The 25653-nt window shown below is 46.1% G+C and overlaps 1 protein-coding gene across 3 annotated transcripts in view; it reads right to left on the bottom strand.

Annotated features, from left to right (window-relative positions):
* Positions 1–25653, bottom strand: part of Srgap3 (SLIT-ROBO Rho GTPase activating protein 3) — a 231067-nt gene that overhangs the window by 69069 nt on the left and 136345 nt on the right. For all 3 annotated transcript variants that reach the window (XM_057792007.1, XM_057792014.1, XM_057792022.1), the window contains exons 3-4: positions 24732–24894; positions 3847–3909 (exon numbers count right to left, since the gene is read on the bottom strand). In XM_057792007.1, coding sequence (XP_057647990.1) covers positions 3847–3909; positions 24732–24894 — 226 coding nt within the window. The remainder of the gene's footprint in view (positions 1–3846; positions 3910–24731; positions 24895–25653) is intronic.

Here is a 25653-nt window from a genome sequence, read left to right as displayed (position 1 = left end):
AATTAGGACAGGGAGAATTTACAGAAAGGAAGAAGGGGGCTGAATTTGAACAATTTAAAGAAAAGTATTCAATTAGTTAAAGAGCCCAAAGTCATGTAGAAACGATGAAGGTTGTATTTAAAGGTCATTCTAGAAGATGCAGGGGGCTCTTTGGCCAGCTAGCCTAGCCTCCTTGGTGAGCTCCAGGCTGGTGAGGGATTCTGTATCAAAAAAAAAGGTGAACAGTCCCCGAGGAAGGATACCTGAGGTTATTTTCTGTCCTCTACATGTGTGCCCACACATGTACATGCACATACATATGTACTGTTACACACACAGAGAGATATACATGTAAAATACAAAGGAGGATACATATAGAGCCTGGGTAGAGCTGGGACTAGAACTCAGGTTCGGCGAGGCCCTCTACACTACCCCATCAGGAAAGAGACAACATTACAAATATTTTCCTGGAGGCTCAGAGTGGATTTCATGCCCTGAGTCTGGCACACAACCTAATCCAGTTTGAATCTGCACAAGGTATAGCCTAGTCATTATTCTAGTAGGGTTCAGGGACAAGACACCTTTTAAAAACGTGTCCTCAGTGACCTACTTCCTCCAATCAGGCCCCAGCTTTCCTACCTCCCAATAATGTCATCAAATAAAGCTGCATTGGTGCATCAAGCCTTTAGCATATAAGCTTTTGGAGGTATTTCAGAGTCACTGATGGGGGACCTATGGACACAGAGGGTCACAGTTGGCAATATGGAATATTTATTGGTGGTACCTGAGGCCCCCTCTCCTTCACATACACCGAAAGAAGAGAGAGCTGGGAGGCACTGGGCCCTTCCCCTCTCCCAGCTCCTGGAGTACCACTAGCAGGCCACCATGAGCACAGCACTGCAATAAGAGGCTTGTTACGGTGTGAGGCAGCTACCTATGTGCATGTCTGCTGCCAGTAGTGTTTCTATCCAGCTGCCTAACCTGTGGACAGAATGGGCAGCTAGATACACAGAACTTGTTGAGTTCAGGGCACCATGAGGGACACGAGATGGCATTATCCTTTCGATTTTTGACATCACTTGGTACTATGGAACCCACAAACCAGAGGAAAAGGATAAGCCCCCATTTTCCGAGACAAAACCGAGAGGTGAAGTAACGTTGTCAATGCCACACGGTCTTTGGGTATCTAGTGTGGCATCACTCATCAGCCAAGACCTGACTCCAGAGAAATCACTCTACGACAGGAGCAGTGCAAACAATGAAGACATGAGGTTTTTATAAGACTGAAACAGGACTCAAAACCCAGAGGTGGCATCTTAACGAAGGTGTTAGGTCTGGAAAAATGAGTATCACCCAGACGGACAGAGGATAAAAGCACACAGGCTACAGCAGGCGAGGGAAACTGTGGTGGTGAAGAAAGGTATTGGGGATGAGGATAAACACTCTCCTGGTTAGTTTTTATTGTCAGCTGACCATAACCTAGAGTCACCTGGGAAGAGGGAACCTTGGTTGAAGAATAGCTTTGGTTAGACTGGCATCTGAGTTTGTCTGTGAGAGTGTCTTGCTTGGTGGTTGGTGTAGGAGGGCCCAGCCCACTGTAGGCCTCACTATTCCCTAGCATGTGGCCCTGGGCTGTATAAGAAAGCAAGCTATCTGGAGAACAAAGCAGTAGACAGAGGTTCTCCACAGTTTCCATTTCAAGCTCCTATCTTGAATTTCTGCTCTGATCTCCCTCAATCATGGACTGTGACCTGGAAGTAGAAGCCAAGTAAACCCATTTCTCCCTGAGTTGTTTGCGGTCAAGTTGTTTTATCACAGTGACAGAAAGTGAACAAGAGCAGCTAGCCAGAATGAGGTTTCCAGCTGGCGGATGAAGTGAAGGTTAGAGACCCAGGCAGGAGCACTGAGGTTCTGTGCCTGGAGCAATGCTGCAGGGCTGCTGTAGAGTAAGTGCTCCGTTCACAGAGGGACTGAAGGAGCAGAGGAAGGACCTAGCCTGGGTAATGACCAGCATGGGCTATCTCTCCAGAATTCTGAGCTACACAATCCATTCACCAACCCTACACATGCACTGACCCCACTCCCGTGAGTACAGACAACAGCCTACCACACCCGTTGAGGGTAACAGAATAATGACAGTCATGGGGAACGGCTCATAGCCTCTCTAGCACATTACCCTTTGTGCTAACAGTGCTTCATATGTGTGGCCCCCTCAGTGCACTTGGTCCTCTATAGCTGTGCTCTCCACATCTGTGGAGTCAACCAACTGCAGGTTGAAAATATTTAGGAAAGAAAATTTTATCTACACCAAGCATGAACAGACTTTTTCTCATCACTAAACAACACAGCGTAACGATTGTCTGCATGGTGCTGATGCTGTATTTACAGTAGTAGGCAGTTTAGGAATAGCTTAAAGTACCTGGGAGGATGTGTGACATGACACCACTTTATACAGAGACCTGAGCATCTGCAGAGCTCCTGTGTCTATGAGGCTACAAAGACTGTGGGAGGATTTCACTGTTCTTTCCAGCTGGAAATAAGATTTGACCCAGATTCTGACTTCAGAGTGTCTGCCTTCTTTTTACCTCTTTTCTCTATGGTATTAGGGTGAACCTGGGGCCCTGAACATGCTGGGTAGAAGCTCTATTAATGAGCTACACACCCAGGCCTATCTTTACTTTTTATTATTATATTTTATATATTATAGTGCATATATATTATTATATATTACAGGATAAGGTCTTTCTCACTAAGTTGTCTAGGCTTTGCCCATACTCTTTAGCCTGGGAAGGCCTATAACTTATAATCCTCCTGCCTCAGCTTTCTAAGTAGATGGGAATCACAGGTCTGTCTGTTTATCTATCTATTCATCCACCCACCCATCTATCTATCTATCTATCTATCTATCTATCTATCTATCTATCTTGAAACAAAGTTGGAATACACTCTCCCTATTTGACATCAATTTTTTAAAAAATGTCTTATCCTAGGTCCTAGAGCTGCTGAGGTTAACATGGGGCCTTCCACCTGAAGTACAGGCTCTGAGTCCAGGTTCTTAGCCCCTGATGAACCCATTGCTACCACCATGGGTATACATATAGGAAGATAGTAATAATGAAGAGAAAGAGCTTCACGAAGTCTGCACTTATTCACATATTAAATCACAACTTTCATAAGGAACCCCTGAATATATAAACATAACAGTTCTACCTGTCATTTTCCCTCTTGGGCCTACCCTACACTGTACCCAAGGCTATCTATGGGGCTCTCCACACTACTCATTCAGGAAGTCAAAGTCTGTTCTTGCCCTCCACTCCCTACCTCCCTGAGTTCTAACACCCATCATAAGTGTGGTTAGGCCTTGGCTCCAAAACAGGCAGCAAAGTTAGCTCTGGGCTAAAGTGTGATGTTCTCCACTGGAAACAATCAGGCATGCTCACTATTTGACTTCAAGCTATCCTTGGAGCCAGGTTCCATTCTGTGGAGCTATGTTCCATTCAGGCAGCTATGAGCCTGCCTGAGATCACAGTCATTAAGCCTGGAGCCTATGGCCCCTGACACCCAAGTCCATATTCCTGCCCTCTGGAGACTTTACGCTGTGTTCTTCATCCTCCACCTCCAGACTTTTGTGCTCATGAGTAACACATCCTATATCTGGAAGATCGTGTTACTCTCTCACACACTTTAACTTGCTAAACATGTTCAGGACCCATTCCAAACACAAGTAATCAGGAATTGGGATCATGAGTCACAACATCCCTTCATGGTGACCTGCTGTCACTCCAAATTCTGCCTCCCTCCCTCCAGCTATGGGTGATGCAGACCAGAGACCCAAAACAGATAACAATGGTCCTGGACAGAACTTACTGTGTAGAGCTCATTAGTCACCTTCAGCAGCTCCTCATGCATCTGCAGGCCAATCTCTTTGCTCTGGAATATGGAAGAACAAATGTCAGCACACAGAAATGGTCTGGTTGTCTTTTTAAACTCAAATTGCCCCAAAGCAAGACACATACTCCCAGCCCTTTGATTCTGAAGTAGGGAATAACATCTTCCAAGGCTGTCAAGATAAAACTTTAGAGTTACCTGGTAGACTCTTTATCATCCCTTCTCCTCAGTTCAATCTATCACTATGTCCTACCTTCCAACTGCCCAACCCTTTATACTTTGCAGCAGGAATTGGGGGTTCCCTCCCATCACCCATCTCTGTTCTTTCTGCTCCCTCATAGAACCATGCACTTGGCCTGCATGTGTCCCTCCAGCCCAGTTCTCCCAGGGAACGTCATCCTAACTCCACATGGTGGGTTGCTCTTTGTGCTGATATGGTTCTGGGCTGATTTAACTAGACAGGGAAGCAGGATCTGCAGCTGTAGGAGAATGTTTGAACCCTTCTACCAAGTGCAAGCAAAACTCCGTGTAGCCCCAGTTGATACCAGCAGGCATGTAAAGACGGAAAAAGGACGTGGTTCCTATCACTGCTATCTGAGCATCAACTGGTCCCAAAACTCAGCGTCAGCCTTTAGTCTCCATCTACTTCTTTGGTTTAAGACATGTTAAGCTACGTTCTCCTCCTGCTGTAGCTAGAGCATCCTAATGCACACAAACTCGTCTTCCATCACCAGTTCCTGGAATACGACATCCTCACTCTAGACCCAGGGTTCTAACACTGCCTTTTCTGCCTAAGCCAGGGTCGTATCATGGAGGCTGAGAAGGCTCTGACTTCATTCAGAAGCCAGAAACTGGGAACCACTGAAGGCTTTTGAGTCGTAGAATAGGATGCTCAGGGTCATACCTCAGGAAGAGGAACATGTGCATAGAGCATGGACTGTGGGGTGGGGGATGGGGTGGGACTGGAGGCATGCTCTTGCATTTCCTCAAGAGAACTGTAGGCCACCACATGGGACTTGCTGAGTCTCAATTGGTCAACTCTTGGGCACCTCCCCGGAGCAGCCACAAAGTTTTGTTAATTTTTTTTTTTTTTAAAGCTGGAGCTGGTTAGGGATGGAAAATATTCTCAATTACAGTTCCAAATACTACTGAGTAGTGAGCCCAAACTAAACATTCCACCAGGGACAGGAGGCCAAAACCAAGATGATCTTCAATAGGCCGCCACACCCAAACCTTGGGGACTCCATGACAACAAATTGGGCCTCGCTGCCCACATTTTTTTTTTTTTGCATTGTTTTCATGCCTACAAAGGACATTGGGTAGAAGGCACTTCCTTCACATGCAAGGCTGGGCCAGAGAAGGCTCAACCATTCCAGTCTTGCCTTTCTGACATACCGACTGTAAAGTGAGGCTAGCCAGTCACAAGGGCCAGCCACTGTGAAGCAGGTGTCCCCAGCCTCTTTCTCCTCAAAAGCTAATCCTGGCTAAATTTCCTTAGGACAACCAACTCTTTGTCTGGGACGCATTCCTATGGATGGATAACAGGATGATGGGGAGTCTGCCTGCCTCTTCCTAGGAAAACTCCCTACCTTTAGCCTGAAGTTGCGACCACAACAAACGTTTTTAAACATTGCCAAATGTCCTGGGCCGCTAGAACCATTCCTCAGCAAAATACCGCCTGAGGCAAGGCCTCCAAGCAGCAGCTTCTCTGGCCTGCGTGCATATTTTGTTTGGCCCTTTGGAGCTTCTAGAAAGTCTGAACACTTTCCCAGCGTTTAACAATCAAGATATTTCCCTCATAAGCCCCAATTTTCAGTTCCTCTAGGAAGACTAGATGGCCCAGTATTCCAAATCCTGTGTCAACTATGGCCAGCTCATGCTTTCCAGCTGGCAATGGGGCCCAGGGCCTGCTCACCAGGCCATGACCTCGTCGGCTTGGCCCACAGAGGTGTTTCAATTTATGATTCAGAAACCAGGAGCCATTTCAGAAAGGAGTGGCCATCTGTACCTCCAGGTGCTCATAAGGATGACCACTGCGGGGTCAGGACACCTGGGATGTGAAGGAACCTTTCAGCCATCCCACTCCCGGGAGTGTCCAACTCACAGCCCACGGGCTTCATACGCTTCAGGGTAGCTAGGGATCCAACCTAGCACAAAGCTTAACATATTATCAGATTTCTTTTTGGAATTTGTTTTTTTTTCCTGTAACTCAACTGCTTAGTTCCCAATCCTGATTTTTGTCTGCGACCACACTGTATGGCAGTGGCAAAAGGTTGGCCACTCTAATTAGGAGCGTCTGAAGAGTGTGGCTGCTGAAACCAAGCCTCATGGTTCTGCAGTGGCCCCCAGCACCATGACCCATATGGAGTCACAGTATCCCAAGCCCTTGCTTGAGCCTGTGCTATCTCTTCTAGTTGCGCCCTAGCTCTGGGCATTCACACCGGAATGGAATATCTAGTAGAAACCAGCCTCCATCAGGCACCGCAGACAAAGCTGAGCAGGAAAGCCCTGTTGCAAGCAGTATTTAGCAACAGCATTCATGAACATCTTCCATTTGCTCGATACTATTCAGAGTCCCTCCCAAGCACTGTCTGATGTAAGGTAGCTACCATGATTATTCTCTTTGACACGTGGGGAGAGCTAGAGGTTCAGAAGGGCTGGGTACCTTGTTCAAGATGGCACAACTGGAAAATGGGAGATCTCAGAATCAGCTTTTGGTTGGTCTGGCTCAAAAGTCTGGTCTATTTCTTCAGGACTCTGGACAACATGAGGGCACACAGGTGAATGAATGGGAAAACCAGTCCCACAGGACACTACATCTCTCTGCTCAGGTATTGCTCGAAGGCCACGCCCCCCGCCCTCAAGGCAAGTCTGGTCCCTTTTGCTCCAGTTGTTCTGCTAGGGACACATCAGCATCAATAAGCATCACTTGCTTTTCCATTCCTCCTCCTAAGAGAACAAGGGATGTGGGTGAGACTGGCCTGTGATTGGCTGATCCACCGGACATGGGCTGACTGTGACAGGGCGACTTGGAAACTTGCCCCACGGATTGGATCACAGAAAGAGCTGTGGCCCAGGCTGAAGCCAGAACCCTTTTCCTTAGGGGCATTTTCTGTGAAATGTTAATCACAAAGACTTGTGTACAAGAGGAACTCTATAAATGCCCTCAGATACTCTCAGAGATGCAATTGGAAGTTGGAGAGAATTTTTACCCTTCTTCGTCAAAGCAGGCAAATATTACTTTACATCAAAGAAAGTCGAGAGGGCGAAGCTGCTCTTGTAACGGCACAGTTCCCCAGTGAAGAAGATTGTACTGCTATGAAAATCTTGCTATGTATGACTCGATTTGGTTTTTAATGTAGGGCTAATAATGTTTTTGAGGGAAACCCTTACAACTTTACTATAGAACTGAGATATAGCTCAGAGGTGGGATGAATGCTTAGTATGCAGAGGGTCTGGGTTCAGTCTCCAGCACCACACCCCAAAATAAAACCCCCCAAAATAGACCTGCCTTAATAAATACCCTAGGACTTTATGAGCTACATTGAAAGGCTCTGTTCTTAAGGAGTCTGTCCATATCCCCATCTAACTAAGTCAAGGATGGGCCATTTCTAACACTATGTTTCCTACCTTTGGAGTGTTCATCCCCGCCCAAACCCATGCTGAAACCTAACCCTCAAAGGCATATGATAATAATGTTGAAAGTAGTTTAGTCCAAGTTAGGAGAATGGGGCCCCCATAACAGGAAGGGAGATCCTGTGTGATCTTTGCACAGCCTTGGGGTTCTGCAAAGTCCCCACCAGCAGGAAGGCCTCCAAGCCTGGCCTTCCAGCCTTCAGAGCTGTGAGGAGAGCAAACCTTAACTCTTTATAAATTACCCTCTCTGGATCTTTCAGTTATACCAGCACAAAGCAGACTAGAACCATATCTAAAACTCGCATTGTCTAATAACGTGGGGTGAGGAAGGGCTCACCTAGGCCAGAGACAACAAGCACATATTCTCTCTCACATGCGATCCTAGCTTCGAATCTTCGTGTTTTGTGTGGTTAACCTGCAGGTGGAAGCCAGGAAACCAGAAGCAGACCACTAGATAGAGTGTACACTTCAAGAGAGAGGGAATAGGAAAACACAGATAAAATGAAAGTAAAAAGCAGGAACCCTGGGAAATTCAAGGAAAGGTCCAAGTGTGGAGGGGGGCGGGAGGATGAGGGAATGAGGCATGGGCCGAGGGCTCAACCAAAATGAAGGGTGCATAAAAAAAATGGAAATTTGGAAACCTACAATCTTATAATGTAAGAAAAAAATTCTGATTGGTGTAGATAAGAGAATGCAAGTGTCATGAAAGCAGACTGAAGAAACACCCTGAGAGGAAAAAGGGGGATTGAGGATAGAAGAGTATAGGGGATGGGTTACCCAAAACTAAGGATCCATGAAAGGTCCTAATACTCATTTGGTAAAGGAGTTTGAACAAGTACCCTACATGGGTGGACAATGCTGCTTCTAGAATATATGGGTTATTAAATAAAAATTTCAGGGCCAAACACGGGCTACCTCTCTACAAGTTTTTCATCAGGAGGGCCTCAAAGTCCTCAAAACTACGCAGGCTATTGCCATTGCTCTTGGTTGTCCACCATAACTGCATGGTAAGACCATACTGCTGAAGACATTATTCACTGTAGAAGACAGACCGAGAGAAATCAACCTCAGACTGATCAGGAAACTCTCCCTGCTGGCTTCTTTACATAATAACTGAAGGTGCTATGTAGGTTATGTGTGCGTGCATGTGCGTGTGTATAAAAATATCAGTGTTTTTACTCAGCACAGGACCCTGCATACTACAATACTGACCTGCTGGGAATACGTGCTCACTGGTGCAGTATGGGTATGATGGTTATGGGGGTAAAGCAATGGTCTTCTGACTGCATGTGAGCCCAGCATCATAGGAGGGACTTTGTGCTTGGTACTATGCACCTGATTAAAAGCCCATGAGAGGAGATCACAGACCCTACGGAATAACTTACTGTTGCTATTTTGCTAAATGATCATGCTGTCAAGCTGCATTCTGAATAATTGTGTTTATACGCATAGATCTGTTCTGCTCTCAGCTTTGGCCATAGAGCTTCTTTTGCTGTGGGTTAATGCGGAGACTCATAACTGGTCAAAGCACCAAACATGAGTAACTGCAAATGCTCACCTATGGATGGGTCATCTATAACAACCTCCTACCATCCAAGGCCCCGGGAAACTTCACAGAAGGGCTGGCAGAAAGGATGGAGAAGAAAGTTGTGACATGCAGACTTCTGGATATGACATGCTTTCTGTACACGCCAACTCACAGAAGCTGCTGTTACCTGTATAAGAATAAGATCATCCAAAAGATCAAGCCAGCCAAGATTCTACTCTGGATGACAGAAGGGTCCCTCTGGACCCATCCTTATATAAGGAGCTCTCTTGGCAGTTGATAGTCACTGAAGGAGTGAGAGCCTCACGCCTTTGAGGACATGGCCATCAGTAGGTTGTCCATGCTCCAATTCATGGCCACATACTCATGGGCATGTGGGCAGCACTAATTGGACTCAGCAGGTTATTAAAACCAATTTATAAAAGAAGACATGAAGTTGGGAGGGAGACAGTGGCAGGGTAGTAGGATGATTGGAGAAAGACAGTGTTGGATGGATAGAAGCAATATGCACTGTATAAGTGTAGAATTTTTTCAAAGAATAAAAAATATTTTAAAAAGTAAATAAAAATTAATACCGTCTTAAAATGTTGGATTGGGATTGGGGAGAGGGCTTAGAAGGTAAAGGCACTTGCGACAATGCCTGACAACCTAGTTGTCACCTGTAGCCTACATGTGGGATAAGTTGTCCTCTATCTTCACGTGTGTGCTGTCGCGCGCGCGCACACACGCATACACAAGCACATGCACACACACATATAGCAGTCAATCAATCAATCAAACAATGGAAACTTCTTAAATGCTGATGTAAACAACAAGACTCCTCTCTTCATTTCTCCAAGGAGACCATAAATAGTTCTTCAGACCACTCTCAGTCAGGAATAACTTTGGTTGACTCTGAGCCATCTCTGTCTCATCAATGCCTGCTACAGCTCGGCCTGTCTCTCTTTCCTTGTCTTTGTTCCTCTCCTTCATTCCGAAGCCCTGACACACTCTTCTGCTGTCTTCCGTCCTCTGGCTTGTTCGTCCATCAAATCACAGACTTAAAAATCATGGGTACCTGGACCATGTGAGTACTGGCCCAGAAACCACTGTGTTCTTTCTTATGTCCAAAGCAAAGGCTTAAAGGCATGTCCCAGAGGGTGTGGGCCTATCCTGCTTGTCCTGGAAGGTCAGGACATAGCTTTCTAGATGGGTCTTAAGTCACTAATAGTAAGGCTCTGTGTGTTGTTGCCTCACCCTCACAGAACACCTTCCTCAGCCTGTTTCCCACCTGATCTTAGACGGTATGGGAAGTCCTTCAGTATATATGTTGCTTTAATTGGTTAGTGAATAAAGAAACTGCTCTGGATTATAGCAAGGCAGAATAGACACAGGGAGGGGAAGGATGAAAGAGGCGGGAATGGGGATGGGGACAGGACGACACTAAACTGAATTCTGGAAGAAAGAAGGTGGAGTCAGGGAGATGCCATGTAGCCCCCACTGGAGACAGACGCTGGGAACAGAACTTTTTACCTGGTAACACACAGCCACATGGTGATACATAGATTAATGGAGATGGGCTAGTTTAGGATGTAAGACCTAGCCAATAAGAAGCTAGAACTAATAGGCCAAGCAGTGATTTAATTAATACAGTTTCTGTGTGGTTATTTCGGGAGTCTGGGCAGCTGGGAGCAAACTAGCATCTCCTACCTTCCACTAGTTGACTTTTCCATGTTCTTGGCCACCCATAGGGTTCCTTTTGTCTCAGAACCAACTAGTGTTTCCTCCTGTGGCTGCAGCTCCAGATGGAATCATTCCTGTTTCAGTAGCAAACGTGGCCTCAAGTCTACCCCGCTTCCTCCTGTCCTCCAACAACTCAGCAGTGCTTCTCAGTATCTCCTGGGGACATTTTTGACCCTGAAAGCTTCCTTTTCCAAGCTGCTGAAATAACTGACCCCAGGCAGCCAACATTCCTTACAGCTGTGCTCTGAATGTTCAAAGGCCCCCCGGGCTCCTGTAGTTGAGCTGCCTTCCCAGCTGGTGACACTGTAGGGAAGGTTGTGAAGCCAGAGGAGGTAGAATCTTGCTGGAGAAAATAAGTCATTAGGAGTGGGTCTTCAAGTGTTATAAACTAGCCCTACTTTCTGTCCTCTCTCTGCTTCCTAAATCCAGTACAGTGTGACTGTCTTATACTTCTGCCACCGTGCACCCTGGCAGACTGCATTCCATCTCCAAGTGCAAGCTAAAATAAACCCCTCTCTTGAGTGGCTTCTTGGGTATTTGGTCACAGGGATGAGAAAAGAACTGACGCAGCTATGAAAGAGTGACTGGCAGGTCAGGATAGAAGTTTCTGGATCTCTAAATTCCTGCTATCATCATTGTAGATAATGCCATTACCAGCTCTTGTTCCCACCTCCAACACACACACACTGTGTTATGCTGAGGACCACACTAAGTCCTTTCTCAGATGATGCCTGTGTGAGCCTAGATCAGCCCTTTGTGGGAGGCACTGAGGCAGACCCCACTTTGAAGACCAGGATGCAGAGGTTCAACAAAGGGACATCATCTGCCCATGTTACTGAAATGATAAGTGTGTCGGTCTCAGCCATTCCAGTCTGTTCCCTCAGTCCTTTTTCTTTGTTTTTCTGTTTGTTTGCATGCTTGCTTGCTTTTTAACTATTTGGAAATATTTAAAAATAATCCTAGCACATGGGTGTCCCCCTGCCCTGGTCTAGAAAGCACACAATATTTACAAGGCTCTGCTCCGGACCATGGTAAATGTCAGACAACATCCAGTTCCCAGTGCTATCATATAGAACTAGTTGTCATTGGTGAAGAAGTCCCTGGCTTCCCATGAGTAGAGAGGGTGTAAAAGGCTTGGCTGTACCTCCGTGGGCACCGAACTTTCCAGAAGTAGTCTTTCTCGGTTTTGTCCCGATGGTGGCCGACGGTTTTTCATTTTCTTTTCTTTTTTCTGCTAGATCTCTTACAGATGAGAAACTAATATCCAAGAGTAGGAGAGGTTCCTGTCTTGGGAGAAGGCAAGTTCCATTTTTTATGAAAACTTTTGCTCCTCAGTTCTGAGTTTGGTGTTTTCCCCCTCTCAGGGCTAGCTTCAAGCCTATGGATGCTCTTGGGTTTCTTTGTTCCATTCAAAACACTGCCCATCACTTATTGGCACTAAAGTCACTGACCTAAGACATTGCTTTAGCTCCCATCACTTTACAACATGATCTTCTGTTTGCTTGCACTGTTCGTGGACAGGAGAAGATTGAGAATTGCATTGGCATTTCAAAAATGGCTCTACACGTTTGTTCACCATCTCTTCATCACCTTTTACCCATTCACCCATCCATCCAGCCATCCACCCACTTATCTACACATCCAACCATTCACCCAGTCACCACCCATTCATCCATGCATCCATGCATCCATCCATCCATCCATCCATCCATCCACCCATTCACCTACAAATCCTCTCATCCATCCACCTACTCACCTACACATCCGCTCTTTCCCCTACCCACTCATCTACCCAACCACCTACATATCCACTCATTGAGCTACTATCTACTCATCCTACCTTTCCATTTTTGTATCATCTTCCTTAATCCTGGCCCTGAGAATAGTCTACCACTATATGCACATAAGAAAATATATGGAGCAGGATTAACTGCCCCACCCCTTGGCTCAGCATTTCTGTCTTCAAAGACACAAAATGCACTATCAAATTAGTCACCCTTTAGCATGACTTTGAGCACTTCACTAGTGACGTAGAATCCTTGAATGAATGAGGTTCAGTCAAGAACTTCCAGTGGGTCTCTGGGGTCTAGAAAGCACAGTCCGATCTCTCCATCTGACTCTCAAGAGCCTTCCTGACCCGATTTGCCTCTGCTGATTTCACCCTTTCTTTAAATCCCCCAATACTTAAACCATGCAGAGAACAGAGGACACACTACTTGAGTTTGATAATCAGGAAGACATGGTACATTTTTTTCCTTTGAAACTACTTTAAGAAGTGAAATGTTATAGAGACAGCTGGCGACCTTGGGTCCTCCCTCCCTCCTCATTCCTCAACGACTGTTCTTACAGGTGTGTGTTCTTACAGGTGTGTGTTCTTACAGGTGTGTGTTCTTACAGGTGTGTGTTCTTACAGGTCCACTGCCACCTGGCCTTATTCCAGACAGGGGCCTGAAAACACGAACAGTATAAAATTTTCACCTGGGCTGTACATTTTACTAAGCGCTGCTCTGTGTTGGAGGGAGACTGTTGAGACTGACTCTCTCTAGCTCATGCTGGCTTCAAACTCAAAATACCACCCCCCCCCCGCCCCGTGCAACTTTCTCAAGTGCTGGGATCACAGGCCTGCACCACAATACCAGGAAAAATGTAATGCTTGACCCTTCTTTTCTCACTTGACATCATATTTTCAAGTTTTATCCAAACTGTTATTAACAGATGTAGATTTATACTGTTCTAGCATGTGACTGCCTGGAGCTTATTTAATTAACCATTCTCTCAATGGGCACCGGATCCCCAGGAGCTGGAGTTACAGAGGGTTGCGAGACACCTTGTAGGTTCCAAGAACCAAACCCAGGTGCTCTGCAAGAGCAACCAGTGCTCTTAACCTCAGAGCTTTCTCCCCAACCCACAAGACGGATGCTTAACAAGGAACTGTCTAGAGGTCAGGTAAATGGTGGCCATGTCTGTGATTGTTCAACGGTGGCACTGTCCTGATGGTTCACTGCCCCAGACCACTGTGAGTAGCATGCTTCCTGAGCAGGGGCCTAAATTGTGTAAGAAGGAAGGAGGCCAGGCCAGGATAAGCAAGTCAGCAGCAGCATGAATTCCCCCACCTTCTCTCTGTTCTTGACTGTGATGTAGGGTTCCGACCTTGATTTCCCTGAAACCACAGACTATAACAACAATTGTGAGAGAAATATTGAACTATTTATAGAAAACATCTCCATAAAAAGTTGTATGTGTGTAGATGGCTTAAAAAATCTTTAGGTTATACTGAAAAATGGAATTGTTTGGTTGCAGAGGCTGTAATTCTTTCTCCACTGATACTAGGTAATTTACAGCCGCCATTGATAATAGACAATTTACACTCCTATGACAACCCCTGACACTTTACATACTGGTCCCCACCAGGGACTGCTTAGTTAACCCACCCAGCAACGGGTTGTTCTGAGTACCAGTAAGAGCATTCTTTCTTATTTTTAGTACTGCAGTTGCATCTTCTGCAACCTTCTACAACCTGTGCAGCTGTATCTCTTACCCACATTCCTAGTGGGCTGTTTGCTCCTTTCTTATGTATTTGTAAAAGCTGATTTTATTTTTCTGGGTATTAAAATTTTATTAATTCTGTAAAGACCAAATATCTTCTCCTTGTCTCAAATGTATTATGTCTATCAGTCTACTAACTTATGATTGTTATTGTATGGACAGTTTTTAAAGTATTATAATTGAATTTACTAGTATTTTTCTTTTGGAGTGTATATTAATTTATTTTTAATTTAGAGTGTTGGGGAAATGGCTCAGCAGGTAAGAACATATACCACTCTTGCAGATGACCCAAGTTTGGTTCCCAGAACCCACAACTCCCCGTAAACTCAGATTCAGGAGACTTAACACCCAGCTTTGGACTCCACGGGTATTGGCACTTAATGTGTATGTATCACAAACATCTCTTCTCTCTCTCTGTCTCTGTCTCTCTGTCTCTCTCTCACACACATACACACATACACATACAAATGCACACAATCTTATAATCTCCAACATTTTCTTCCAATCAAGTTTTTCTGTTTATCTTTAGTATTCTAACTTATCTGAAATACACTTTGGGGAAATAAAATATGGGTTTTGTGGGGTTGGGGGGGTTGTATGTAAAAATATAGGCATGCCTGTGCATGTGTGTGTAACATGTAGTGTCTGTGCAGAATCTGTTTCTGTAACTCATAAGTGAAAGCCAGCAACCAGTTGAAGCAGCTCATCTGCTAAACTGCCATCCTTTCTCTTTCCTTTGTCACACTACTGCTATGACCCAGGTTCACCTGTGCTGAGAGCTTGTTTGCTGCTCAGCTCTGTGCTGCCCTTTTCACTTTTCTAGACATGCTCTAGGACTTCTGACTATCGCCTTAGAGGAAGGATCAGTGCTTGATAAGTCCAATGCCCAACAGGTGCGCGCACACCCCCACACACACCTGAATTTCTTTTTTTTAGTGGGGGGGAGTAGTTCAAGACAGGGTTTCTCTGTAGCTTTGGAGCCTGCCCTGGAACTAGCTCTTGTAGACCAGGCTGGACTCGAACTCACAGAGATCTGCCTGCCTCTGCTTCTGGGATTCTGAGTACTGGGATCAAAGGCGTGTGCCACTACCACCTGACTTAAACTATAGATGATTCTAAAGATTTATTTACTATATGCATTTGAGTGTTTTGCCTGCTGTATATATGTATGTGTACCCCATGCATGCCTGATGCCCTCAGAGGTCTGAAGAGGTTGTTGGATTCCCTGAAATTGGAATCATGGATGGTCATGAGCCACTGTTTGGGTGCTGGGAACTGAACCCACATCCTCTCTAAGAACAGGAAGTACTTCTAACTGTTGAGCGGTATCTCCAGTCCAAACCACAATAAAGCTAGAAATTTAAAATAATAAATGAAAATAAAAATATTTGAAATGGCCAGGCATGGTGTCCTATACATTTAATCCCCACACTTGGGAGGCAGAAGCAATGGCTCTGTGAGTTCAATGCCAGTCTATATTTCAAGCTCTGGGCCAGCGAGGGATACACAGTGATACCCTGATTCAAGTATAAAACAAAAATATTTGAAATGAGGGAGAAAGCCTATCACTTTAAATAACCCATGCAAAGTGAAATTACAATGGGAACTATGCAGTATTTATGTCTGAATGGCAATGACAGCGCCATATACCAAAACTCCTGGGATGTGGCTCATTGTGTATCGACAGCATGAATCTGCAATCACTCTTTTCTTCTCACATATGCATTTTAATGACACTTCCTAACTGAGTAGGATTGGTACCCAAAAACATTATTAACTTGTGCATATTAATCTTATGAGCAAACATGAAGCAGGAAGCATGATCTGCTAGTAGTGCTGGTAAACCCTCTTCATCAGTTGGTGTGGGGGGGGGATCTTAAGTGGGCCTAGTTTTCCTTAGAAGCACACCTTTTAGACGTCAAGGGTGCCTCTTTCCTCCATGTTGTACAGGCTAGAGGTACTAGCCAAACTAATAAGGCAAGAAAAAGAAATAAGAGGTCACAAAAAAGAGACAAACACACCAGCTTCTTTGAGACGCTATAGGTGATGTCTTCCCAAAATTTGTTTAACCTGTGGACCCTGAACAAAACCTTTCCAGCATCCCCCCCACCTCCAATCTCTCTCACTTCATTCCTTCTCAAAGACCTGCAAACAACCCTATTAATCACTAGCATGTACTGATTGCTTATTGTGTGCTGGGTGGGCATTTCACATCATCTTTTAATCTTAAACCAGCCATCGGAAGATTTCCATTCACTTCATTTTGAAAATGACAAAACAGAGTGGAATGATGAAATTGTGCTCAGATGGCCGAAGGCAGCAGGGTCGGAGGTGGAGTCTCTAAACTCAGCCACAGTGCTGCTCAGCCATGGTGCTGGTCTGCTTCTCCTACCCACTCAACTTTGCTTCTCTCGCTTCCCTCAAAGCGCTGTGTATTTGTCGAGGACACCATCATGTGACACTCAAGCTTCCCTGCAGGACTGAGAACTTCCTCCTAGGAAATGCTACCGATAGACAGCATGGTTGGAGGAGCAATCTGCCTAAGCATGCGCACACCCTCTTTAGAGACAACTGATCAATCAGCTTGAGGATAGAAGGGCCCAACCTCTAGGTTCAGCTCTGCAGGTCCATCTCAGCTTCTTATGACTCCACCACACACTTTGACCCTTGATGCCTCCTGTTCCCCGTCCCTTTCCTTTTTCAGGTGGGACCCCCAACCCAACCTGTACTTTATCTCCATGAGTCAGCTTCCCAAGGGAGCCAAGCTGTGATCGACCCTTAGCACCAGGTTTCATTGCAGCACTGAATCCCTGACACCATGCCTTCCTTGAACCTCCCTCTGAATGAACTTGGGTAGGGAGGGCCACCCCTCCCTGATGCATCCAAACAAGTCATTTCTTTGTATCTAGCTCAACTTCTATACTACCCTGGAAGCATCCCAAAGGAGGGTGCTATGTTTAAATTGTTTCTCTGGCCTGTTCATCGCTTGTCTCTACCACTGAGTTGGATGTATCTGAAGTAAAACTGCAGCCTCTACCTGCTTGGGTTTCCTTATCTGTACAATGGGATGATGGGAAGTCTTCTTCTCAGACTTGGAAAATTCAGTGCATAGAGAATGCTTAGAGCCTTGTCCAGAATAAGCACTGTTTCTTTGCTACAATTGCTTATTTGCCATCATAGTAGCACTAGCAAATGTGTATTGAATGAGCAGGAAAGGCTGCTGAGGCTTGCTTCACAGACTGTCTGTCTCCCTGGGAGACAGTGGAGACAGGCTGAGGTCCTTCATCTCTTTGTTCTCCCACCCCAGTGCAGACCTCACCGCTGGACCCTCCAGCATGCAAACCCTCACTCTCTCCTGCAAGAAAAAAAAAATTGAAAAATAAACTTGGCTTTGAATCCAAGGCCATGGCTGCTTTTGATCTCTGTTACAAAGCAAAGCAATTATTGGACACAAAAGCCCTGATTTATTTATGAAATGCAATGGACATCTTCGAGGCGGGGACGAGAAAACTCACTGAAGACCAAGTCCTTGTTGCCACACAGTGAAGGGCTGCTTTCAAACACAGGCCCCCCAAATGCCCTCTCGTCTCTGCTGAGAGTCTCTCCTCATTAGCGCTTCTTCCAGAATGCTGCAGCTTCCAACAATCAAATTCACATCACGGCCAGGGCAAGTAATTAAATTCCACAGGCATCGGCGTGCAGAATAATGGATGGCTATTGTGAAGGGAGCGGAGGAAAACAGAAGAGGCTGCAAATGGGCTGGGCTTCAATACCTACTCTCAGAAACAGCCAGAGGAAAGAGGGATGCCTGTGACACACAGTGACCCTCCCAGCTGGGGTGCTGAATAGCGCTGGACTCTGAGCTGGGTCAAATACCTGGGCTTGGGGAAGATTATTTCCCTAGCAGACACAGGCCTCTGTTTCCTTACCTATGAGACAAGGAGGCTGCACTAGAAGTCCTTCCCACGCGGGTCTCTACAGTCTGCTGAGAGTTGGTTAGCAACACAGATTCTCAGGCCACACTCTGGACCTATTGGATCAGCAACTGAGACTATGGAGCCCAGCAATCTGCCCCAACACATCTCCAGGGGACGCTACCCCAGGCTAGAATATGACGCAGGTAATGTTTAATGGGGAGACCACAAACGCAAAGTGGGGAAAGGTCGGGAAGATGAAATGAAAGAGTCAATATGCATACTGGACAACATTAGGGAGGCTGGGCCATAGGCAGTCCTGTTTGGTTTGGTTTTGTGAGATAGGGTCTCAGATAGCTCAGGCTTCTCTAAACTCACTATGCAGCTAAGGCTGGCCTTGAACTCCTGATTCTCCTACCCCCATCTCCCGAGTGCTGGGATTATAAGCAAATGCCAAAACACCCGGTATGAAATCTCCAAGTTTTAAAATGCTCTAGCTTAATGTAGTGGTTCTCAACCTGTGGGTCACGACCCCTTTGGGGTCAAGCAGCCCTTTCACAGGGTCACCTGAGACCATCAGAAAACAGATATCTACATTACAATTCATAACAGTAACAAAATTACAGTTATGAAAATGTTATGGTTGGGAGTCACAACATCGCAGCACAAGGAAGGGTGAGAACCACTGTCTTAATGTAATGACCAAGCAGGTTATGTTTAAGAGCTGAATTCCTGCTGTCTGTCCCTTCAGTTCTGGTGTGTCTCTGACCTCCGTCACAATCTGTTCTGTCTCCTGAGCTCTTGCCTCGCTCCGAAGTTCCCAACCCCTCTCTCACTTGGCACACTGACCTTTACTCTTCAATACCCTCACTGCCAACTTGTTCTCAGGTTAGAGATTATGAGGGTAGAGTGAGGGCACGGTGGCAGCAATGGTTGAGAGCTCATATCTCCGGGCACAAACAGGAGGTAGTGAAAAAGAGTCTTTTGAAACCTCAAAGCCTGGCCCCAGTCTTACCCTTCTTCCAGAAAGGCCACATTTCCAAATGCTTTCCAAACAGCTACCAAATAGGGACCAGTGCTCAAGGCTTATGGTGCAACAGGGCCCACACCTTAGCATGACTTACTCCATGATGGAAGTTCCTTTCAGGCTGTAAACAGTTCCACCTGCCAAAGCTAAAACAAAGGCCTAACCCATCAAAGTCCACACAGTTCTGGGAAACTCTCTAAATGTACTAACCTTGCTTTTGAGCTTCTGTAGTTCTGCTTCTGGCCAACTGTTCTTGTTAACTGAAGGATGTCAACCCAGAATGTGGTTTTTGTTTCAAAGCTCACCCTGAGAAAGGCTCAATGCTACACCAGGATCCTGAACACCCGGTGTAGTTACAGGCTCGCTAATAAAGACTTTCTATTTGCTTAAACCCATGTCTGAGCAGTCTTCTCTGGTAAATATCCCACAACAATGGGAGACATCTCGTTCAAATGAACACAGAAGGCAACACACACAAGGACGGCATGAGGATGTTATGACACGGGCCTTCCCCACAGAGGAGGAGTTCTTGCCTCTTGAGAAAATCCTGGAAACTTCACTGAAGTAATTTGGCCAGAATCTAATAAGATGAAGTTTTAAAGAGATTAACATGGGAGGGGGGGCAGTGTGCAGGGGTGTACAGGCCAGATTTTAAAAGTTAATGCAAAAATATCTGGAGGTTTCAGCTGAGCCCTCGCTACTCCAAGCTCGCCAATCCTTTCTCCCCAATGCTTCTCACCATAGCCTACTAGAGGTCGGAGGAAACTCAGCATGACCTATGGAAAGCAGCTTGAGAAGACTCAAGTGAACGAGAATGTTCGTCTCCAGGCAGCAAAGACCTGGGCGGACCACCTTCATGTCTGTCTCCAAGCCACGCATGAGTTTTTACACTTATTGGATATTTGTGGTCCTCAGGAACCCAAGAACAAAAAACTTGTAATGTTTCATTTCTGCATTGAAGGACTGTCTGTTGATCATAGCTGTTTCCAGATAGAGGGCAGTCCTGAGAGGTAAGGCATATCCTTCGTTGAGGGGACACCTAGTTAAATATGATAAAAAGAACTGGAGTAGAGGGCCCAGGGGACTTCTAATATCTCTTCTCATAAGGACCACCCCAACTTTTCTTGGGGAGCCACCCTCATTCACCCTCAGCCCTGTGGATCAGCAGGGTTGAGCATCTCTTGCTCCAGAGGTGGGCATCTCTCCCACACTTAGGCCTTTTTCACCAGACTGCAGCAGCAAGGGTGATCGCATGTCTGTGCTGGGCCAATCAGTGCTCAGAAAATCTAATGCTAGATTCAAAACATAAGATTCAAGCCTGGAGCTGCTGGGAGCCCCCTGGTCATAAAAGTGGGACAAACTAACTAAGAAAAGGCTCCTCATCAAAACTGTCCCCCTGAAAACTGGGAAACAGACACCAAAGTCACATAGCAGAAACAGACAATTTCCTGGAAACAATTCTTGTGTCCCTAGAAGCACACCCATGCCTGAAGCCAAGGTCACCTTGTAAAGGAGGGAAAAGCCTTTTCCCCCTTCAAGCAGGTTGAACTGTATTTCCGTTGTCCACAGACACAGGTACTGACCATTCCAGAGGGCCTTTAAGACCTCATTCTGCTCTACTTTGCTCTGTTTGAGCCAGACCCCTCCTCTTAAAGTCAGCCCACCTCCATGAGCTTCTGGACCACCTTTCCCTGGTGCTGGGGATTGAATGCTGGGCTAGTCATGCACGCTAGTCAAGTGTTCAGTCTCTGAGCTACATCCTGAGCCCTTTCGTCATCGAACTGGGGGTGGAGGTATCACAAGCTATGCCCAAGTCAGGTCCAGCAACCTGCTCTCAATAAACCAATAAAGAGAGCCAATTTAAAAGTGGGAAGCCCGCCACCCATAAAAAGAGGAGGAGATTTATTTAATGCCACACTGAGAAGACAGATCTACATAAAAACCCTCAAGTCTGTCTTTGGGGCCCTGAAGTAAGACGGAAGTTTGAGTAGAGAGCAAAGGACATGCACATTTGACACGTCCCAGTCAAGGTGTGGTCCCACCCACCAACCCATCTTTCCTTGGACTCAGTCTCATCCTGAAAAGGTATTCTGACAAGTTGCTATGACTGTATGAAATGTCTTACAGGAAGACAAATATACACACACATGCACATCCTCACACACATACACACACGTGCGCACACTCCCACCTTTTCCTTTTGCTAGCATGAAATTCCTGGAGAAAACCCTGTTTCTCTGGGGTCCGTTATGTCAATGATCTGAGAGTCAGATCGAGAGATACAAGTATCTCTTTGGAAGGTCCTCATTTCTGACGGGCCAGTTATACTCCTTGGTGTTTTTGAGGCAGGATCACACTAAGTTGCCCAAGGTAGTCTTGAATTCACTCTGTGGCCTAAGTTGGCCTTGAACTTATGATGAACTCATGATGACTCAATGCCCCTCCCAGCAGCTGGATGACAGATCTGCACCTTAAGTGACCCAAGTTTCTATAATTTTCAATGCTGTCATTTCTGCTTAGAATAGAGTCCCCATGAGCTAGGAAGTAGCTCCATGGTTAAGAGCACATTCTGCTCTGGCAGAAGACCCAGGTTCAGTTCCCTGCACCCACATTACTGCTCACACTGTTTGTAACTACTGTTTCAAAGGATCCAGAGCCCTCCTCTGTCATCCACGGGCACTGCATGCACATGGCACACACACACACACACACACACACACACACACACACAGACTAAATGTGCACATAAAATTAAAAAAAATTAAAAATAACCAAATCAAGATCAAACAAACAAACAACTATAATCCAGACTCCGTGAAAGGAAGCGTAGAGAATACTGAAAGTGTGAGAATCAACTGAGAAGACAGTCAGCAGGGCAACTATTTCAAGCCCACAGCAACCATTCCTGGCCTCCTGCAGTTCGACTGTTACAGTAAGATAGGGTGTGTGGTCAGGAAACACCCCACCAAGCCCTAGGACCCCATAATGGCCACAAGCCTCCATGCAAGGGACCATTAGTGAGCTTCCATTTCTTGAGCATGCTCAGAGTGCCGTACCTTATGGTGGTACTTCACCTATCTCTGCTCTTTCAAGTGTTCCCCGGTGTGAGCACTGTACCAGACCCACTTCCCAGATAAGAAAACTGAGGCTTAAAGAGACTGGCCAGGGTGGTCAGTGAGACAGTACAGAGACAAACTCTAAAAGCCTTGCCTCACTGATGGTAAGGGGCTGAAGCCACACTTAGGTTCTCCTTGAAGCTGCCCAAGACTCTCTCCCATCTATGTAAAATGGGGTGTGTCCCCCATTCGCCCAGGACTTAGTCCTGAAGTGGTTGATACAGATACAAGAATTCTTCCTATATAAGGAACATGGGCTTAGCTCTGAGTTACCTATAATGCGGGCAAAACAAAGGAACCTCACTGGGCTCAATCTGCCAGGCAGGCTTGTCCCCAACCCTCTCCCAGCCCACAGGGGCCAGGTCAGTTCCTTTGTTCTACAGGACAGGCCTGGTAACAAGGCAGCCAGGAGCTCAGCTGAGGACATTTTTCATTATTTTCCACCCTGTTAACCTCCATCACAAGTCAGGCTGCTGTCAGACTAAATGAGAACTGTGAAGATTTATCTCCCTTGTCCCAGGGCCCAGCTCAGGAAAAGACAGCCTTCGTTTCCTAAAGGCCTTGCCGACCCTTTCTCCCTGAGTCATTCCCACCCAGGAAAGGCTGTGACAGCGGCAGCGGGCGGGGGCCAAGCCACGATCGGGACTCCAAAGCAGCAGACAGCTAAAGCTTGTTGGCTGGCCTCTATGAAGCACTGGGGGGTGATAGATTTTTTTTTTTCTGGCACTGTATTTACTGTTCTAATTATATTTGCTTATGCAAATATTAAACTCAGACCACATTTCATAAACACGGCATCAGGAAGAAACCAGAAGTGTTCTGTGTGGTGGGAGGTCAAGAGGCAGCAGCCACAGCTCTTCTGTGGATGCCACCCTCAAAGGGGACCATCCAAGCACAGGCCTTGGGAGGGTGATTCTATTTTAAGTCAGCAGCTTGTCCCCTTCCTTGTGTGTTTAGCCACCCTGGGTCACTGGATCACTAAACTGCACCTCGGCTACACTGAGTGACAATCGCTGCTGTGCTAGGGTCACAGCCAGCTTTCACAGAGCAAGGCCAGGCTAGCCTGTGTTGCCCACTCTCCTCCAGGGTGTTTCTACCCATTTCACAAAAGAGAAAAACTGAGGCATGGGAAACGTAAGTCATGAACCCAAAGATACACAGATCACACGAGAATGGCATATCCCGTCTAACGCCAGCAGGATGGTCTGTGAGCATTTCACAAATGAAAAAACTGAGGCACGGGTATGAGTCACAAGCCTGAAGATATATGGGACACATGGGTTTTTAAAGGGATAGTACCAGGATTACTTTCTTTCTAAAATATTAAGGAATCTAGTATCCTGCTAAGGTCCTTCCCCACAGGACAGCATGCCTGACCTTCACACAGGCCCCCCAAAGCAGTCAACTTCAGCCTCGCTCAACAGACTAAGAGAAAGCTAAATGACACGCCCATTTTATAGAAAATTCAATTCTTCGCACAGTTACATAGAGCCTCCATTGTGTAGGACGCGTAGGACAAAGGCTTTAGGGGACATAAAGAGCGATGGCTCTCTTCACGCTTGGCTCCTGGATATCTCCCTGGACAAACCTTTCTTTTAACAATGGAGTATTCCACCAAAGCCTGAAAAGTAAACCAACTTTTGAGCCTATGATTCTCATTGTGGAAACTGATCCTGAGTAACAATGGACATGGGGAGGAGCTCACAGTGGGGCTTTTGGTAACAGTAAAAGAATGGCGTTTACTGAAGTGTTCAATAGAGAGACACCAGGCACGTAGTCAGGGTAAGTCTATATAACAAAATGCAGTGAACACAGTCATTCAGGACAGAAGCTTACTTTCAATGTGGGAAAGTTCTAACAGAGGGCATCACCTAAGTTTGGTAGGTGACATAAGCAGGCAGTCACCTCAAATACACAGTATGATCTTACACAAAGGGAAAGGTGCATGCATTCTAGAAAGTGCACAAATTATAGGCACTAGTGGGAGATATATTTATATAGGTATACATAAAGAAATTCTTAGACTTTTAAAACTGGTTGACTGGTAAAATTTCTGTTGATTTAAATTTTTGTGCCCATGCCCACCTCCTCTTTTCCAGATTGCCTATGATACATGAATACTGCATACCTAGCTTCGTAAAGGCTTTTACTCTTGTGTCCATAGGTGCTAAAGTGGCTGAGTACATAGTCTTTCAAAGGCACATACAGAGGTCAGATTTGGGCTGGAGAGTATGGTGAACCTCTCTGCCCCCTGTATCATTCAACACCTGCCTTTCTGGTCCCTTGTCCCCAGAATACGGTAGAATATTGTCATGGCCAGTCTGGTAAAGACACCTGGGGCAGATAGGGCAGCTCACCTTTTTGAAGAGTCTGATGACATCCTCACTGATCTGGGAAAGGCGGACGATGACATTGTTCATGAAGATGTCATTGAGGGTGGCATGATCTCGGCTCTCCCGCCGGGTCTGATGCAGTACCAGATACCAACAGTTCACGGGCGAGAGGAGGTATTGGTCCTTCCTGTGGGAACCAAGATGGCTCAGGTTGGCTTCACGTCAGTTCACGTGGTCACTCACTTTTGACCCTCACAGTCACCTTCAAAGTCAATCTTATTACACTTCTTATAACTATGGAAACAGGCCAGAGGAATGAAGCGATATTTATGGTTGTAGAGCAAGCAGTTCTAGATCTAGCCCTTGGGGTCATTACTCTGTCTCCATCCTGGACCACCCGTGCTCATCTTGAATGTAGCACTCATCACATTCCCTCCCTCTTCTGGGAAGAATCTATCTCAACGGGCTGAGAAATACTAAATAGATTGCTCTGAAATATTTCACAGTTGCTAGGTCTATGCAGTGGAAAACAGAAGAAGCGACTTCCTTTCTGCTAACCTGCCTCCACTAACCCACAGAGTCCCCTGGGCTCTTAACACCTTTGTCCTTCCCTAGGGAGCTCCCAACCTCCTAGAAACCAGTGTGACAATGACGATGCTTGAAAGAGCTGGGGAGGGTAGGCCTGAAGGGTTCAGAGTCTGCATGTGGGAGCAGGGGCAAAAGAAAATACAGGCACCTACAGGATAAATAAGCCTTTGTCCGATAATGACTGATGGGCTATCAGACTGACTCTAGTTGGAGTCTAGCTGGTGATGACACGGGATGCCACACTGTGATCCCCGAAAACTTATCAGAAATGCATCCTCTGCCCTTGCAGAATCAGAGGCACTGGACTTGGGCCTGGCAATTTGGGCTTTAAGAAGCCCTCCAGGCACTCGGATGTGAT

Source organism: Chionomys nivalis, chromosome 1 (assembly GCF_950005125.1).
Source record: "Chionomys nivalis chromosome 1, mChiNiv1.1, whole genome shotgun sequence".
Lineage (NCBI taxonomy): Eukaryota > Metazoa > Chordata > Mammalia > Rodentia > Cricetidae > Chionomys > Chionomys nivalis.
Note: the sequence above shows the minus strand (reverse complement) of the source record. Positions and strands in the feature narration are given on the sequence as shown.